This window comes from Trichechus manatus, unplaced genomic scaffold (assembly GCF_000243295.1).
Source record: "Trichechus manatus latirostris isolate Lorelei unplaced genomic scaffold, TriManLat1.0 scaffold00076, whole genome shotgun sequence".
NCBI lineage: Eukaryota > Metazoa > Chordata > Mammalia > Sirenia > Trichechidae > Trichechus > Trichechus manatus.
The window spans coordinates 7,804,830-7,823,127 of NW_004444012.1; the positions used below are offsets into that span (position 1 = coordinate 7,804,830).

The following is an 18,298-nucleotide window of genomic DNA, read 5'->3' on the forward strand; positions in this document are numbered from 1 at the left end:
CCACTTTTCTCCTGCTCCATCAGGGACTCTCTGTTGTGCTCCCTGTCAGGGTGGTCACTGGTGATAGCGGGGCACTATCTAGTTCTTCTGGTCTCAGGCTGATGCAGTCTCTGGTTTCTATGGCCCTTTCTGTCACTTGGGCTAATACTTTTCTTATGTCTTTGGTGTTCTTCATTCTCCTTTACTCCAGGTGGGTTGGGGCCAATTGATGCATCTAAGATGGCTGCTCACTAGCTTTGAAGACCCCAGACACCACTTGCCAAAGCAGGGTGCAGAACATTTTCTTAATAAACTTTGTTATGCCAATTGACCTAGATGTCCCCTGAAAGCATGGTCCTCAGACCCCTGCCCCTGCTACTCTGTCCCTCGAAGTGTTTGGTTGTATTCAAGAAACTTCTTAGCTTTTGGTTTAGTCCAGTTGTGTTGACTTCCCCTGTAGTGCGTACTGTCCTTCCCTTCACCTAAGATAATTCTTGTCTACTCTCTAGTTAGTGAATACCCCCTCCCTCCCTCCCCATTCTCGTAACCATCAAAGAATGTTTTGTTCTGTGTTTAAACCTTTTCTTGAGTTCTTATAATAGTGGTCTTATACAGTATTTTGAGAACACACACTTTTTAAGTGAAACAGACAGTGAGTTGGATGCAGACAATGAATTAAGGGTTTCCCTAAGACCAAGCCAAATATTTTTTAATGGAAAAAAAAAATCAGCTAATAGTGTTAATGTTTCTAGACTGTCACTACTCCACTGCAAACTGATTAGACCCACACTACAGAAAATGTTCTCAAAACAATCTTATTTCCTTTAAAACTGCTCAGGCAGTATGAGTAGTGATATATACCAATACCTACACCCTTCAAGGGCCACTGATGGCACAGTGGTTAAGATCTCGGTTGCTAACCAAAAGGTCGGCAGCTCGAATCCACCAGCTGCTCCTTGGAAACACTATTGGGGAAGTTCTACTTTGTCCTATTGGGTCACTATGGGTCGAAATCAACTCGACAGCAACAGGTTTAACACCCTTCAAACCACTGCAACATCCTTCCCATAAGCCAATCCACCTGCAACCAGGCTTCATTGAGCAAGTTACAATAAAACAGACCTCCTGATGGGCAGAATTCCCACATGAAGTATATTCAGATTGTACAGCTGTAGCTGTTGGTAGAATTTGTTCTATCACAGGACCCCAAGAGAACAACATAATTAGCTTTCTTTCATCTAAACGGAAACCCATATTTCTCGAGTCTGCACAGTGAATTCCTTTCATTACCATTAATTTAAGAGCCTGAATGCTCCATTCCAGAGACTCTGATTTCAGTAAGTCTGGATAGGGCTTTGGACGTAGGTATAAAACAAACAGGCAAAAAGCTCCTCAGATGACTCCAGTGCTTGCCCTGGCGAGGAATGAGCTCTGTGGTTGGCTCTGTGGTTGCTAACAACGCTTCTCAAACGTCACTGGGAATCTTATTAAAGTGCAGATTCTGATGCAAGAGGTCTCGGTGAGGCCTTAGGCTCTGCATTTCTGATGGGCTTGCAGCAACTGGACTACACTTTGAGTAGCAAGGGCTTCCAATGTGGGATGGAAACTCAAACGTCCCCAAAGGGCCACATACATGAAGTAGAGAGGACCAGGGAGGGCTCGTGTCCTCCTGGCGAATGCACGTGCCATCTAAAGGGATCATCTGCAATCAGCTCCCACCAGTGCTGGCAGGACCTTCTGATTTACCAGAAAGTCAGAAAGCCAGGCTTCTATGGGAAATCCTAACTGAATGTTAAATATCATGGAAGCCAACCAGGTCCAGCCACTGTGCTCATAATCACTTCATGTGGATTTTCTCATTTTACCCTCATTACAGCCCTAAAGGGGAAGTATTCACGCCACCCTTATTTTACAGATTAGAAAACTGAGGTGTAGAGAGAGAAAGAGATTAAGTAACTTGCCTAAAACCACCCGGCTACTAGGTAGCAGAGCAAGGATTCAAACCCAAGTCGGCCTAACCCAGAGCAGGCCACAGCACACTGCTGGGCTAGGGTCTAGCCTGGGATCCTGCTGCTCACCTGGACTGCATTAGTTTTGTCTTTTGGGTACCGAATCTTCTCTTCAGTTTTATGTCTTCAGTTTCATTCAGAGTGACCAACCATCTCATTTATCCCGGGATTGATGAGCCTTCCAGGTCGCGGAACATTGAGTGCTAAAACTGGGACAACTCTGAGCAAACTAGAACAACTAGGCTCAAGCAGAGCAATGATTGTGAGGATGGCACAGGACCCGACAGCATTTCATTCTGTTGTACACAGGGTCGCTGTGAGGGGGAACCAACTCCACGGCACCTCACAACAACCGTTTCCATTCAGGGGTGTTATAAACAACCATATGCGACTCATTGTTGCATGTGTTACAGAAAATTTTAAGAACACTGTTCATTCAGTAGGTACTGTGGAAAATTCCACTGTTTTCCTTGAAGAATTAGCACAGTTTTGTCCCCTTTCACTACGTGACTGACTTCACATCCCTTTTTTGCCCTACCCTACTACGTTTGTCTTTTGTTACTTACCTTTTCCCTTTAAGTAAAGGAAGTTCTGTTGCTAACTAGCTTCAATGCTCTGTGCGAAAGGAGAACACTAGACACGCAGAGACACCTTTCTGTTCTCATCACCCAGAAAGCACTGCAGCAGAAGGAAACCGATTAAGTACTGGACTAACCACAGACCGGAAGCTTTCTGTTTCTGGCATGCCAGTGCCCTCGGTAGCATCTCCTCTTGGTTAGCAGCCAAACGTTTAACCACTGCGCCACCAGGGCTCCAATGAGTGGGTAGGTAAGTTTATTTTGGGGGCATAGCATCAGGAACCTCATTTGGCTGTACACTCAGGTTACTTCTCTAATTCTCTGCATTTCATCAGCAAGAAAGCTGACCTCCTTGATCTCCATTTGTCAGATTCCATCTATCTCTCATTTGGGAAAAGAGGGGTGCTATTTATTGATCCTCTAAAATCCCCAAAATATTTTTAATCACCTAACATGCATGTGAAAACTGGACAATGAATAAGGAAGACCAAAGAAGAACTGATGTCTTTGAATTGTGGTGTTGGCAAAGAATATTGAATATACCACGGACTGCCAGAAGAAATAACAAGTCTGTCTTGGAAGAAATACAGACAGAGTGCCCCTTGGAAGGGAGGATGGCAAGACTTTGTCTCACATACTTTGGACATGCTATCAGGAGGAGTCAGCCCCTGGAGAAGGACATCATGATTGGTAATGAAGAGGGTCAGCGAAAAAGAGGAAGACCCTCAACATGATGGATTGACACAGTGGCTGCAACAATGGGCTTAAGCATAGCAACGACTGTGAAGATGGCACAGGACCGGGCAGTGTCTCGTTCTGTTGTACATGAGGTAGCTATGAGTCGGAACCAGCTCAATGGCACCTAACAACAACAAAAACCCCAACAGTTGAAAAGTGGGCAAGATAGTGGTATAAACAGCTCCTGTCCCCCCCCCCCCAAAAAAAAATAAATGTAGGAAAAAAACAAACAAACAGAAAGTAGCGGAACCAACAGTCTCAACTCTAGAAACCAGTCAAAGAGTTATGGCATCTAAGTGAACAGTGAATCAAAAAAGAGCCGACTTTCAAACAGGAGGAAAACTTTTCTTTCTACCTTAGATGCTCTCCTGGCTGTGAACTGTGAACCATGTTTCCCTTTGGCTCGGGAGGGTGCCGAACAGACTTAGCTTTTGCTGGTGGACTGCTGTGTGTGACTATTCATATCTGTCTGGAGGCTGTCTGAAGGACTGAGGAGACCTGACCCTCCCTGGGATGGGGTTGGGGAGGGGGAATCAGCAAACAAGGCCCCCAGTCTGTGGCCACCCTGAATCACCTGGATTAATTAGCATGGTTGAAGCAACAATAGACCTCTAAGGGCCAAAGGAGATGAGCTGGTGTGAGAGTTTCTTGCAGAATTTAGAACTTTCAAAGCACCAAGTAGTTCTGCAAAATGGCAGATTAGGAAGTTCGACAGGTCCGTCCCTCCACCAAAACAAAAGCATGGGAAAGAGCGATTGGAACCAACGTGCTTGGGCATTCAGAAAAATGTAAGTTCCAACAGAGGGGATCAGGGAATATCCCAAGATTTCCATGGTTCTTAAAAAAATGGTGCTGGAATTCAACTACCGGTGAAGGGGACCTGAACATTCCTGAGGAAGAAAAGGGACTGAACAATAGCAGAGACATAGGAAAGTACTGGAAATCTTGAGACCATATTAGGTGTAACCTGAATAACATTCAGGGAACTAGTTAGAGATTGATAAGGAAGACAGCTTCAAGTCGGATTGTAGAGGCCTTGAACAGCAAGTTAAAGAATGTGGATCTAATTCTCTAGGCAGTAGAGAGTGACAGAAGCTCTTTGAGCTGGAGAGTGTGGCTATCAAAGATGTACTTTAGCAAGATTAGTTTAGTGGACAATGGCTGGAGGAGAGGAAAGACCAGAGGCAGGCAGACCTGACTGGAGGGTTATCACATTGGTCCAGCTGAGGCAGAAGGAAGAGAAAGGAGGGATGGGCTTGAAAGACATTGCCAGAGTAGACAAACAACATTTGAAGACTGGAAATAGGAAGCAAGGGACAGGGAAGATTCAACAATGACTCAGGTTTTGAGCCCGGATGACCGAGGAAACAGAAAAAGTCATGAGGAAAATCTGAGTGGGGGACAGGGGTGAGGAAATCAATTTAAGGCCACATCCAGATGGAGTTGTCTAGCAGGCAGTTAGAAATAGGGACTCAGGAATTACTTTAGAATTAACAGATTATAGATTTAATATGTAACAGATCAAAATAGACATAGATTTAATAGGCAATCTAGTTAGAAGTAATCTACACAAGGTAAAAGTTTAAACTATGAAAGCAGACAGACTCACCAAATACAACATAGATGAATAACTCAATATTGGTTTATGTCAAAAACTTGCATGATATTTGTATCTCCCATTGTAAGACACGATACTGGATCACAATAAAATTTTTTTTTTAAAACCGAGAATGTATGACTGGGCTGAGACAGGAAGTCTGCGCACAGAAACTAATACAGCCTCGATGAAACATGGCATTTTGCAAATTCATTCCTTGGATCAAATTTTCACCACTGACGTTTAGAAGTTGAAATGCTAAGCAAATCTATTCAAATTATTCATCTCCATTCAAACTAATTTCTTTTCTCTTTTCCTCTGAAATCAACAGTGTTTTGTAGATGAGAGAATCAATTGCCATCAAGAAAAATGTATTTAATAAGAGTGCTAATCTCACCCTTGATGTCACAAGAACACCAATAAATATGGCCTTATGTTTGCATGCTGTACTGACACCATCTTGTGACTTAACAATGTACCTCCTTATCCTAAACTACCTTAATGTATAGTATCTTTATACTGAGATGCTTAGTCAGAATTATATGCCAAAATACATCTTCTCCAAGCCTCACCTGCTTTTGGTTTCTCTGGAGAGCTGAGATTCAAATGTTGATCTTCTGATGAAAGGTTCACATTGGTGCCATACAGCGGATCATCCAAGAAAGAGGGCCTTTTCAATCTCCCAATGCCAAGAGTTTTTGACATAAAATAATCTTTTGTGTCACTAATAACCTCATCCTTGGAAAATGGGAGGCATTTCATATTCTCTGCTTCAGTGACGAGAGTGTCTGGCATGTAACGCCCAGTCAAAGCTTTGGTGAGATAGTAGCCCCTAGGTGTTTCACAGTCTGCATTGTCAAGAATATTTGCATCTTCTACCTCAGTCTTTTCCACCTCGGTTTCTGATTCATTTACTAACTCAGAAAGGACCCATCTGGAAAGCTGGGGGAACTCAAATGTTTTATCCTCAATGTCTTTGTCTTCTCTTTCTGAAGAGAGTCTACTCATGTTTAATTTCTGCTTGAGTATGCAGCCATCCAGAAGAGACTTCAGCTGTTCCTCAGAGAGAAGTGATGTTGAATCTAGCTGGTGAAACAAACCAAATTTTTCATAGTCAATTGACTGAATAAACATTTGTTCATTTTTGGTAAGCCTCCAATAATACAGTACAAGCAGAAGTGCCATGAATCCCCTTACACCAAACACCCAAATAGGAAATAATTCATTTTAAAGTATCAAAAAGAACAGGGTAAACACAACGCAGCCCTGGAGAACAACTTTAGAATCAATCACGCACGTGAAAATCCAGGGAAAAGTCCCAGACGTTGACGGAAAGGAATCACTGTGCCAATTCACCACCAACGCCCTCTCTACACGTGGAAGAGAAGGAATTTGATCTGAAATAGAGACATCAGAAAACTATCTTTTTGCTAAGTAACCAGGAATCCTGTCACATTCTCCAATAGGTGTTTCTCTGTCCCCATCCATTCCGCAGTATGAACCCCACCACCACCCAATTCCCTGATTCTCTGCCCATGAGAATCATCACTCCTGCGTCTGTCCACAACTTTCAGCGGACAATACTGCTGTAGAAAGAAAAGGAAGGATGGAGGAGTGGTGCATCCTGAGATGTGGAGTTGCTTCAAAGCTACAGATTTAGGCAGAGGCCAGGGGCATTCCAGAAGCAGTGCATTCTGGGAAGAAGATTTGATCATACACATTTAATCCCTGCTTGTGAAAATTATCAGGGTGGGTCTTTCTCCCAAAACCAAGGTCTTAAGAATTTAAAAACATTTTTTTTCTCCCAGTAGTGTTCTCAGAAAACAGATAAAACAAATGAAACCGAAGTACGGTTCTATGTGCTCCATGAATTCAACTGAACAGCATGCCACTTAAGTTGCAACACTCTCAAAAAGGTACGGAATTAAAACACACTGAAAAAATCTCGCCTTTCCTAAAGAATCAACGTCTTCCTAAGTTACATAGTGAATTATCCAGGAAAATACTAATCCTTCTTTTCAGAGGAGTCAAACAAACCGAACAAACCAAGAAATCTCCATAAGAAGGCTTAACCTCGAATAGCTTCATCTTAATTTCTACTTTAGAGAAGTTAAAAAAAAAAGTCCTACTTCGTGAAGGTATACAGTAAAAAATAAATATTCTGTATATGAAAGTCACTGGGAAAAAAATCTCAGTTATTGCAACTAGTACAGTTAACTCCCCATTATTGTGCAATGCTTCTAATCCAGCTAATAAAAAATAGGTAAAACAAATTTTTCATGACGTTTTTAAATTATATCAGTGATTTAAAATTATATTTAACGTCCCTATATTAAAACCTGGTTTTCACAGTGCCACTCTGAATTTGAGAGTAATAAGAAATTATCTGGGAATACATCTTAATTGTCTGGAATTCAAAATTCAGATAATCCACCCTAAAGTTAATACCCATGTCAACAAACGGGTTGAATTATGCATTAGCAAATCCTACTGTTAAGCAATAGGTATTTCAGGCATCCAGATGTGTACTTTATCACTAAACTGCCATAATGCCAACTGCCAATTATCAGTAGCAGTCCCTACACCCTGACTAGAAAACAGAGACCGTCCTTGTATGGTGGTGTTCTTGTGAGCTGCTAAGTTGATTCCGGCTCATACTGACATATATAACAGAGCAGAACTGCCCAGTAGGGGTTCCTAGGCTGTAATCTTTATGGGAGCAGATTGCCAGGTCTTTTCTCCTGCAGAGCCACTAGTGGGTTTAATCCACCACCAATCTTTCAGTTGGCAGCCAAACACTTAACCATTGCACCACCAGGGCTCCTTTAAAGCCTACAGCGTTCAGTATTCCCAGCAGGTCTCTCATCCAAGTACTAACCAGGCACTTACCCTGCTTAGCTTCCAGGATCAGGCGAGATTGGGTGCATTCAAGGTGTATGGCCATTGTATGTTTCTAAGTACTTTAAAGGACACTTTCAAAATTTGCTTATATAAAATTGCTTATACTAAACAATCCCCTACAACTGAGAAAGAGACCACAGAGTGCCATCCTCACCAAACATACTCACCAAAGGCTCATCATTATGAAATCTGCAAACACTAGAAACAAAGAGAATATCCCAAAACCTTCCAAGGAAGAAACAGATCACATACAAAGGGCCTGGAATCAAAAGGCTTTAGACTTTTCAATAGCAATATTGGAAATTGAAAGACAATGGAGAAATACCTACAAAATTCTGAGGGAAAATTAGTTTCAAACTAGAATTCTTTATCCAGCCAAACTATAAACCAAATGAAGGTGGGATAAAGAAATGTTCACACATGCAAAGATTCAAAAGATGCACTTTTCATTCACCATTTCTTAGGAAGCGGGTAAAGGGTGTGCTCCACAAAAAGGTGTAAACAAAGAAAGAGGAAGGCATGAGGTTCAGAAAATGGAGAGTTTAACCCAAGAAGCAGCAAAAAGAAGGCCCAGGATGACTCCTGACCTAGAAAAAAATCAGTACAGACTGGAGCAGGAGGATGGATTCTGGAAGAAAGGGCTCTGGGGGAGAAAAAAAGGATGGGAAGTTGGTGTATAATCTGGTATGTTGGACTATTTCAGAAATAATATTGATAGGATAGATGCATGGCTGTTCTGATGGTGTAACTGGGTAGACACATAGAAAATGAAACAAAAGGAAAAACAAAGCAATTATTAACTCTGGAAAAAACAAAAAGTTATATCAAATGAAAGGTAAGATGGTGCATAGGTACACGGAACACTAGACCAAAAAAAAATAAGATAATTATTATTAACACTAAGACAAACAAAAAGTTGTACAAGAAAGGATACCATAGGATACTACTTGTTTCTGCTGTGAATAATACTGACAAAGTCTAAATCATAATGTAAATACTGATGACTAAGGTAACCAAACATTGTGACTTAACTAGTTTAGGGAAATGAGGGGAGAGAAAAAAGCATTTGGTGGACAAGCTTAAATCCAAAGCTACCATTATAAGAAGTCAATATATAATATTCTAAAATGGATCAATTAAGAAAATAAGTTATAAAGAAACATTGTAGAGACAATAGTAGGGGGAAGCATCGAAAGGAATTATAAGTGGTTGATTCTAGAGAGTAAGACTAAGGGGTCGGGTAGTATGGGGAAAGAGGCTGTCATTTTTATTTTTAAAAATTTTAATACAACTTTTTCTTTAACTAGTTCCTTTTATTACTGTGATAAAAATTTAAATTAATTTAAAATATAATGTAAAAACAATTTAAATGTATTCAATTTTAAAATAAAAATTAATATAAAAAGAAACAAAAATTTGAAATGTTAAAGTAAAATCACCAACTGATCATAACTTTGGGCCTCAGGAGCTGATCCAGGTTTCATGCAGCCTAAGCACATATCACTTTGCAGTGGAGGGAGGGAACTTCTTTAAGAAAATGAATAAAATATCACAATTACAAAATTGGTATGGAAGTGAACTTCTTTTTTCAGAATGTGAAAAAGGTCACAATAAATTATCGGAGGTTTGGAGATTCAAGTTCATCTCTTAGAAGATCTCTTTAGGTCATTTACCAGAAATGCTTGTATAGAAATATTTCCTGATTGCAACCTGGCTTCCTCTCCGTACTCCATTTACGTAAGTTATTTACAAATGCTAAACTGGACTCAGCTAGGGCTCTATCACAAACACCCCTAACTATCCTTATAGTTAAGGGACTATAACCCATACACATCCAAATTGTTCTTAAAGCTCCTGAGCTAACGAGCTCCACAACAGAAATGCTCACCATGCAATACAGTCACATAATCATATGATCAAGTGCTTACCTCCAAATATTTGTCTTTCACGCCAATTCTCATTTTCCTATATTTCACAGACTAGTCATTAGTCATACTATTCCAGGTAGAGCCCAATTTTATTTTCTCTCCTTATACGAAAACTCCTCCTTCCCATCTTCATTTAGTAAGTAGTAGCGCTTTTATGGATTGTCTTTTTTGTTTTAGCCATAGTCTGTTTCCCACAGTTTAGAATCAAAGAGTGGATGTATTGGACTCTCACTCCAGAAAAAATATACAGATAGTACATTTGTGGTGTTATTTCTCATGTCACCTCTAGTGATGACCGCCATCTTGCTGGTCTTGTTAGCACACCAGGTGACAGTTTACAGAGTAATAGCAACTAACATTAAGCACCTACTGTGTGGCAAACGCTGCTCTACACATATTACATGTATGGATTCCTTTAATCTTCACAACAAACTTATGAAGTAGGTACTATTGTTATTTCTATTTTACAGATTGAAAAACTGAGGCACTGAGAAATTAAGTAATCTGTTCAAGGTCACACAGCTAGTGAGTGGTGGGCCTGGGGTTTGAATCCAGGTAGTCTGGCTCCAGAACCACTAGGAGACACTACCTCTCACTGTATCTTGAGTTATCCCTCTACTATTCTCCAAGCGTCCTTTTCCCAACTGATGTTCATTTTTCTGCCCATTTTCTGAGATATAAAAACTCTCCCTGTAATGTATTTCACTTAATTTGAGACTTTATTACTTAGGCTAGCTCAGTGTCTTCTGCAGATTTACACAGCGCCCTCTCTCTTAGCTCATTTCAGAACAAGATAGTCACTCTACCCCTAGGGTGCCCACTGTGGACACTTGTCCACCAGATACATGCCCACTGTTTACACCTGTCCGCCAGATAAATGCCAGTTTGCTTTGGGAGCTAAGTCGGATGATGGAACACAGACTGTGGATGACCTCCCTCCCCGCCATGTCTCCCCTCCTATCCTGTACATCTAGAGTTTCCCCAGCCATAAAAGTTTCCAGTCACTTGGGCAGTGGATTTGTTCACAAGGCCATCAGGAGTGTTTCAGATCATCAGACAGTGCAGCAGTGTAAGCCAGCGCAGGCAATCTTAGCGCCTTTGATGTGCGTCTACGTCAGGTTTTATTTTCTTTCCCCAAACACTGAGTTCCTGAAGACTCACCTTATAAAGTCAATGCCATTACCACAAGTGAGAAAGGGTGGAAATCCAGAGTTCCCTAAACAAGGTGAGCAGGTATATAAATAGCTTTTAATGACATCAAGTTCTACTTCAAAACAAGCAACTAGAAAACGGTCCACCCTTTGCTTCATTACCAAGATAGGAGTTTACAACTCTCAGTGGCAACCACCGCTATCACTGCCTCAGCAGTAGTTTATTTTAGTCCAGGTTTTCTGGCCATAAGGAACAGAAACCCTTATCTCAGAAAAAAATAAAAAAGAAGAAGAAGAAGGTGGGTGGGGGGTAGTGAGAGTTCTTATAAGATCTAATCTAAGAGGCATCTTATGGCTACCAACCAGCAGTAAAAAAAATTGTGTCACCAGACCTTCTGAGGTCAGGAGCTGGGGAGCCACCACGTGCTCCGTCACTCTCTTTCTGTGTCCCTGGGGCCTCTTAACTCACTGCTTGCCCAATGCATTCCCCTCTCCGCAAACCAGTTCTCTCTGCTCCTGAACGGCTTCTGCTCTCTCGAAACCTCAGCTTGTCTCCATAGCCTGAACTGGCTCCAGTCCTCGTCCTACGGGGCCTGAGGAGTCCAGTGCCCACCAAGAACTGGCTGTGGTCTCTGTGCCCTTCAGCTCAAAATCTCCAGAAAGATAACAGGCCTAAAAACCATGGGAGTGAAATGACTGGTGTTAATTTTAACATCTGTATCAATGGCACTAAGGATTCATAGAAGAAACGGGCTTACTTTTCCTCCCCCTCCTAGCTCCCTCCCTCCTTAACCTTCTACTTCCCTCTCTTACACGCAGGCTACCCTAATTACATAAATGATATAAAGACTATGCAATTCTATAAAGGCCACACCAAGGACAAAGTGTCCTGCGGGCCGGGGCAGATCGGCATAATTTTTAACCAGAATAGCCAGAAGCTGTGTGGCCAGAAGAAAATCTGAACTCTAGCCAAAAGGGAAGTAAAGGTGATTGCCAGAGAAACGATGTAAAACACTAGGACTGAGAACTGAGACAAGGCTGTAAACCAGCAAGTAAGTCAGCAGCGGAAAGGATCCGTGCATAGTGTGAAGTAGGTCAAGGCAAGCGGGGCAGATGTTGACGCGGTGTTGGAAGCCCGCTTTCACGTGGGGCCTGGCAGATCAACGTGACCATGCAGAACCAGACACCACCCTGGCCCAGGACACCTATCTTCCCCAGCCAGCTGGGTGAGGCAGGTCCTGGAAGGGTTTGCCTGATGGATTCGCCTGGTGAGAGGCTGCTCAGCCCCTGAGCATTCTGTGATGGTCTTCTCCTGTGGTCCAGGAGCAAAAGCTGGTCTCCAGGGCAGCAGGAATCCAGGCTTTCTGCTTCTATTTTCCAGGAGGAGAGGGGTGGAATGCAGCAGGATCCTAGTGAGTATGGTAGGGATACCATGGATGGAAGAAGCCAGAAGCAGGAGGTGGAATTCTCAATTCCTACAGTTAGAAAAGGGGCCGGGAACTCCCCTCAGAGGGTCCGGGTGTGGAGAGAGGAGAACTAGCCGACTCTCCTAGCCGGGCTTCTAGCGGGGTGACTGGTGAAAAGGGGCACTAATATTTTCATTTTGTGAGAAAATTATCACATGAGGATTGCCAGCAGCTGCTCTTCTCCCAGCAGCGGAGACAGCAAGTTCACTTGGATCAGATTTTGTTCTGAGCAAGCTGCTGAAATGGCCCTTTGTCACATGTCTACCACTTTCTGTTACTAAAGCAAAGTCTGGGCACCAGCTCTGCAGTTGGAGGGAGTCTGGCACCCCTCCCCACACACTCCCAGTGAAGCAGAGCTGGAGATAAGGTGCTTCGGTACGCACAGAGAGCCTAGAGAGGGGCTCCAAACCGAGCAGTCCACAGGGGCTGGGCCCCATCCAGGGGTGTATCCAGGCCTCTAATGTCACTTTTAGAGCAACGAACAGCCCCACTCCTAAACAAGGTCACCGGTTAATTGGGTAGTAACAGTAGTGAAAAATATTTGCATTGGTGAAGGTCTTCCTCACTGTCAGTTTGGAGATGTGGTGCAGTGGTTAAGAGACTGGCTGCTGACCAAAAGGTCAGCCATTTGAATCTACCAGCCACTCCTTGGAAACCCTATGGGGCAGTTCCACTCTGTCCTGTAGGGTCGCTGTGAGTGGGAATTGATGGCAATGGGTTTTGCTTTTTTATTTTTACTATGTAGAGAAAAGCTGGGTCAAGGGAGGCCAGGACGGGGTCAGAAGTCAAGAAGGCCATTGGCCATTTAAATGTCTGGCCAGAGTTCAGATCGAGCCTCACCCTTTTGTAGGAGGTTGGCTGGGAGATGGGGCAAGCTGAAGAAACTTGGCGTAGTCAGAACCTGAGGGACCTCTAGAGCTTTAACTACTTCCCTTGACATTATCTAGACTTGGCAATCAGAGGGATGTGACCACAGAACTCTGCATCCAGGAACTTCGACAGGAGTTTTCTGAGCTGGCCGGGGGTGGTGGTGCTGTGGTCCTGACAGGATCACCCGAAAGGGGCTCAGTCAAGGCCAGGTCGGGGGTGTATCCAACAGGGGTTAAGGAAAATAAATGATCTGGACTCACACCCAGGCGAGGAGGGCAGGGAGGAGGATCCACCGGTGCTGAAACAAGCTGGAGGCAGGGCACGGCCTATCACAAACGGCCTATCAATGGATGGGACAAGGCTTCAGGTTCTGGCCACAAGTTCTTTGCTTCCCAGGCCCGCAGGCCCTCCATGTGTGATCAGCTGCTTGGAGGACAGCTCCTCTGCCTCCTGGCATGAAAAGCGTCTCACTGTTGTAGCATCATCTGAACCACCCCCTCCCACAGAGAGAACACTCAGCTAGACCGTCAGCACACAAGAGAGACAGACCCCCTCAGGGAGATGCTCAACTCTGGGAACCAGGAAAGGAAATCGAACGTTTCTTTCCACCGTCAAGAAATGTCCTAGCAGCACAAACAAGCCCGGGGCAAGCCCACTGGCAGTAAATGCTCCAGCGCTGGGAGTCAGCTGTGCTCCACCAAGATCTGTGCGCTTGTCTGCTTTCGGAGTGAGCAGGTCAACCGCGGCTGTGCCGCCCCCACAGCTGTGGACCAGGATACCGCTGCTGATGCCACTGTCACGGCCCCTCACGTCACCTACGTGCCCTTCAGGCGCCTCTTGCCTCCTAGCTGAGGTGTGAGCTGTTAACAGGTGTGAGATGGTCAGCTGACCACTCCCTTCTAAGCCTGTGCAAACCAGAAGTGCAGAACTGACGCCCCACGGGGGCAAACCTTGACCAAGGGGAGTCAGGAGCCCGTGAAGCGTCTTCCCACCCTTTCTGCCCCCGGATGGGCTGCCCTGACATGCAGCCTTCCACCAGCCTCTCTCTGAAGATGCCCCACGGGATCAAGCCATCAGCTGTACCTGCTAGCAAGCAGCGACAAGACTGAAAATCCAAACTGCTTGTTTGTCTCACTCTCCTCTTCCCTCCTTCTGTTCCCCTGCTATTGCTGTCCCCATTTCAGAGGTAGCATATAAGCTCTGGCCTCAGGCTCTGCTGCTCCAGACTAACACATTTACAATAAGCACAGCTTCCAACTCCTGGCAGGGCTCTGGGAGTGGCAGGCCGGGAGCCCAGGGCCGCTGGCAGCTCCACCCCGGCCCCTGCACACTGGTCAGCGAGGCTCTCGGCTGGCCTGCAGAGCTATGGAGGCGAAGAAGTGATGCTTCGGGATCCTTGGAGTTCGTGATTTCAGAGCTGGCTCAGACTGGCATTGCTGGGGCTGGCATTACTGGCACAGCCCTGTCCAAGGGAGCAGGGTCGAAGGAGGAAGTCCTGGAGGCCCAGGAGGACACTTGCCCAGGGCAGCCAGAGGCAGCGGAGCTGAAGGGAAATATGAACTGCAGCCAGGGAGAGAGAGCCAAGGTCACAGCTGAGGAGATGGTTTGAGCGTCAGGATGAACAGAAGAGTTACAAATAAGTAATGTGAGAGGTCAAGGCACATTGTTCAGCACTAAGGCATGTCCGCTGTGAAGACGGGGAGGCCTGCACTCACTCTGGTGGGGCACAGTGCAGGGCCAGGCCTCAGGCCTGGGGGGAGTTAAGTGGGAGCACACTCTAACATGCCAGCACCCACCAGGGGACGCAGATGAGGGACTAGGAGCCATGCACACACATGACCTTCTGCCACATCTCCCCCGTGTCTCCAGCACCCTTTATCCCTGTTGTTTTCTCACTGCCGTTTATATTCCATTTGGTAAAGTTCCCCCAAATCAGTATTCCTTAGGCTTAAATACTACCGTTTTGAAAGAACAGAAGCCCCCATAGGGAGGGGAAATACCCTTAACAACAGGACAGAGCAGCAGCAGGAGTCAGCCATTTCTAAATTCAGTCCCAGCTCTGCCATCCCCAGCGATCTGATGTCACGCAAACTGCTTGACCTCTCAAAACCTCAGGTGTCTGATCTGTAAAGTAAGAATACTGGCAACTAACTGCCTCCTAACAACTAGTTGTGAGGGATACAAACACTGAGCAATTGGCAAAGAGCATGAGAAACGTGTGATGCCCTCTGCAGAGCAGGCAGGCTCTCGGTCACTGTCAAACACCAACAGCAGTGTTGAACTTCCCCTCGAGAGGCTGACAGCAGCAGCGAGCAGATGGCCAGGGCCATCTCAGCAAGTTAGACACTGAAGTCTGCACATTCCAAGTCCAACTGGCCCCTACCCTTGAGGGTCTCTCTGGGGTAACATGCACGGAGCTTTGCAAACAATGTCATAACTGACAATCTGTGATGAGGAAAATGTCACGTGCATTGTAGAGGACTAGTGAGTGGGGACTACAGGGTCCATCAGATGCTAAGAGAGAGCATGCAAGAGGGAAAGGTGGAATGCAGATCTCTGCCATCCCCACAGAAAGGGGCAGACGTGATTTAATCTTCAGTTCCCTGCGTGGCACAAAATGGTTAACATGCTCAGCTACTAACAGAATAGCTGGAGGTTCAAGTCCGCCCAGAGGCACCTCAGAAGAAAGGCCTGGCGATCTACTTCTGAAAAATCAGCCACTGAAAACCCTACGGCGCACAGTTCTATCCTGACAAATGGTGTCGCCATGGGTTGAAACGGACAGGAGAGCAATTGGTGATGACCCAGAAAGATTCTGGTTTCTAGATACTTTTATCTTTGCTCAGAATGAGCAATGACAGTCCTCCAGGTGAGCCTCGTCAAACAGGGATGGTGGCAAAACAGGCTTAGCCCCACGTTTCCTGTGCCCGCGCACCCAGGTGCACAGGGCACTTCTCATTCGCCAGCCCTCTCTCCTCCTCTCTTCCCTGTATATCCGAGCAACTGCCCCCTCAGCCTTCTCCACCTGAGCACACCCCGCTGTGCAGTAACCTCAGTTTCAAACTTGTTAAAATTTCCTATCGCCCTCACATAAAAGCTGGACCTATCCTGAGACATGTTTCCTCATTCCTCACGCCTAAACGAAGCAATCTAGGTCAATGTATAACCACCACAACCCAGCCCCCAACAAGGAGCAAACTAGCATTTTACAGGAGACTCTTCAAATCAGAATGACTTAAGCCAGAGGGGATTCTAAGAATGAGAAGTCCAGCTCCCACAGCTGGATGGTAGAAAAATATTGGGGAGGTATAACTTCTAGCACCTCTCAAATCTGGCCCCGCAAGACAGGAGTTAGGCCCAGAATAGCCCCACAAATGGTCGGCCCTGTCAAATCTCCTCAGATCCTATTTCCCTCTTGGGTGTGACTCTAGCGCCATAGAGTTAACTCCACATTGAGCTTGTTAAGCAAGGAGAGCTTTTTCTGGTCCCCAGCGGGCAACCTATAGCATTTCCCAGGGTTGAGTAAGTGCTCCTGAAGCTTTGCCCTGTCTAGACACGTATCTGAAACATCTCATTACCTCCGTAGAGTCTGTGCAACACACAAAGCCCGACTGCATTACATACACATGAAGCTCGCTATTAATATTGCTGCTCAGCGAACTGTCCTTTTACATTTGCCAGTTGCAGAGTGAAATCATGCTAGGCTGAGAATAAAGATAATGTACTGTGAATAATAAGTTCCAAGTTTTGCTATGACCCAAACATAAGAGAGTTCAATTCTCTAGAAATCAAACCAAAACAGCCATTTTAGTGAACTGGATCCAAATTCAGCAGGATCTAAATAGCTTGATACATAGTCTGTCTTAAATGATGCATTTGATTGTCCCTTTCACACTGACCAAGAGGCTACGAAAGAGACAACTCTTGTCACCTCCCTCCCTTTTCATCCAGATTTCGGGAACAGCCCTGGTCATTAGTCAGTTTAAGCCCTCAAGTATCTACCATGTGCCAGGAGCATTTACATACATTGTTCCATTTAATTCTCCCAACTACCCTATGGGGAGAGTCAGGGGATCATTCTCCCCATTAAACAGGTAAGGAAACTGAGGCACAGAGAAATTAAATATCTTGGTCCAAAGCCCAGAGCTAATAAGAAGTCAAGCCAGAACATGAAGCCATGGTTTTTTCATATTCTAAGTGCCTTCAAATGATGCTCCATTTTCCAGAGGGGGCACCCTGGTAGCAGCATGGCACCATGACCTGCCCCTTCTGCACCCCATTTTAAGTCTGAAAATGTTATTCAGCACAGCAGCTTTCCACTCCGTAAACCTGAGGGAGAGTGAAAACAAAGGCCCTCTCCAGTGGGTGGACAACTATCCTCTGTGTTCCCCCAACCTGGAGCCCCAGGTTTTGCCACCAGAACACCCTCTGTACCTGCCTTCTCTACTAGATGAGAAGTTCCTCAAGGGCTGGGACCAGGTCCTCCTCTCTTCCTTTTCTCTAGCACAGAGCCTTAGCCCAAGATGGACACAAGGCAAAGGTTTGTTGACTGCACGAAGCCTTTTTTAGGAGTTCCTCTGCCCTTCTTCAGTGACACCCACGTCCGTATAAACTCAATGATCTTAGATTTTCCCTTTACTGATCTGTGGTCCTAGGACATGGCTGAGCCTCAGCCCAGCCCCTCTTCTCTCCCTCTACGTCCTGTTCCCTCTAGATCCTGCTCTTCCCATGTAGTTTTGGAAGGAATGGTTTAAATGATGAATGAGCCTTTGCTTATGATTTGGGTAGACCAGATAACAATTCTTTAATCTATGAAGAGTTACACAACATGCAGAATTTCAGACCCCAGCAAGGAAAGACAGACAAATTGATTGTGGGGAAAGGGTGCTTCTGGTGCTCTCCATATCACCCTCTACAGGCAAAGATTCATCCTACCTGTGGGTAAAGGTGATACAAGGGTATCCCCACCCCACCCCCACAACTCCATGCCCAGTCAACAAGGAAAAATGCTTCAGATTCACAAAAATTCCCAAGTGCAAAAATAAGCCCACATTCTGGGAGTAAGGGTCTGTCAATGTGAT

General features: G+C 45.0%; 1 protein-coding gene across 1 annotated transcript in view; it reads right to left on the bottom strand.

Moving 5' to 3' along the window:
* The window catches only part of FSIP1 (fibrous sheath interacting protein 1), a 186,769-nt gene that overhangs the window by 2,227 nt on the left and 166,244 nt on the right, over window positions 1-18,298 (bottom strand). Inside the window, exon 10 of the mRNA XM_004380614.1 lies at window positions 5,474-5,987. Coding sequence (XP_004380671.1) covers window positions 5,474-5,987 — 514 coding nt within the window. The remainder of the gene's footprint in view (window positions 1-5,473; window positions 5,988-18,298) is intronic.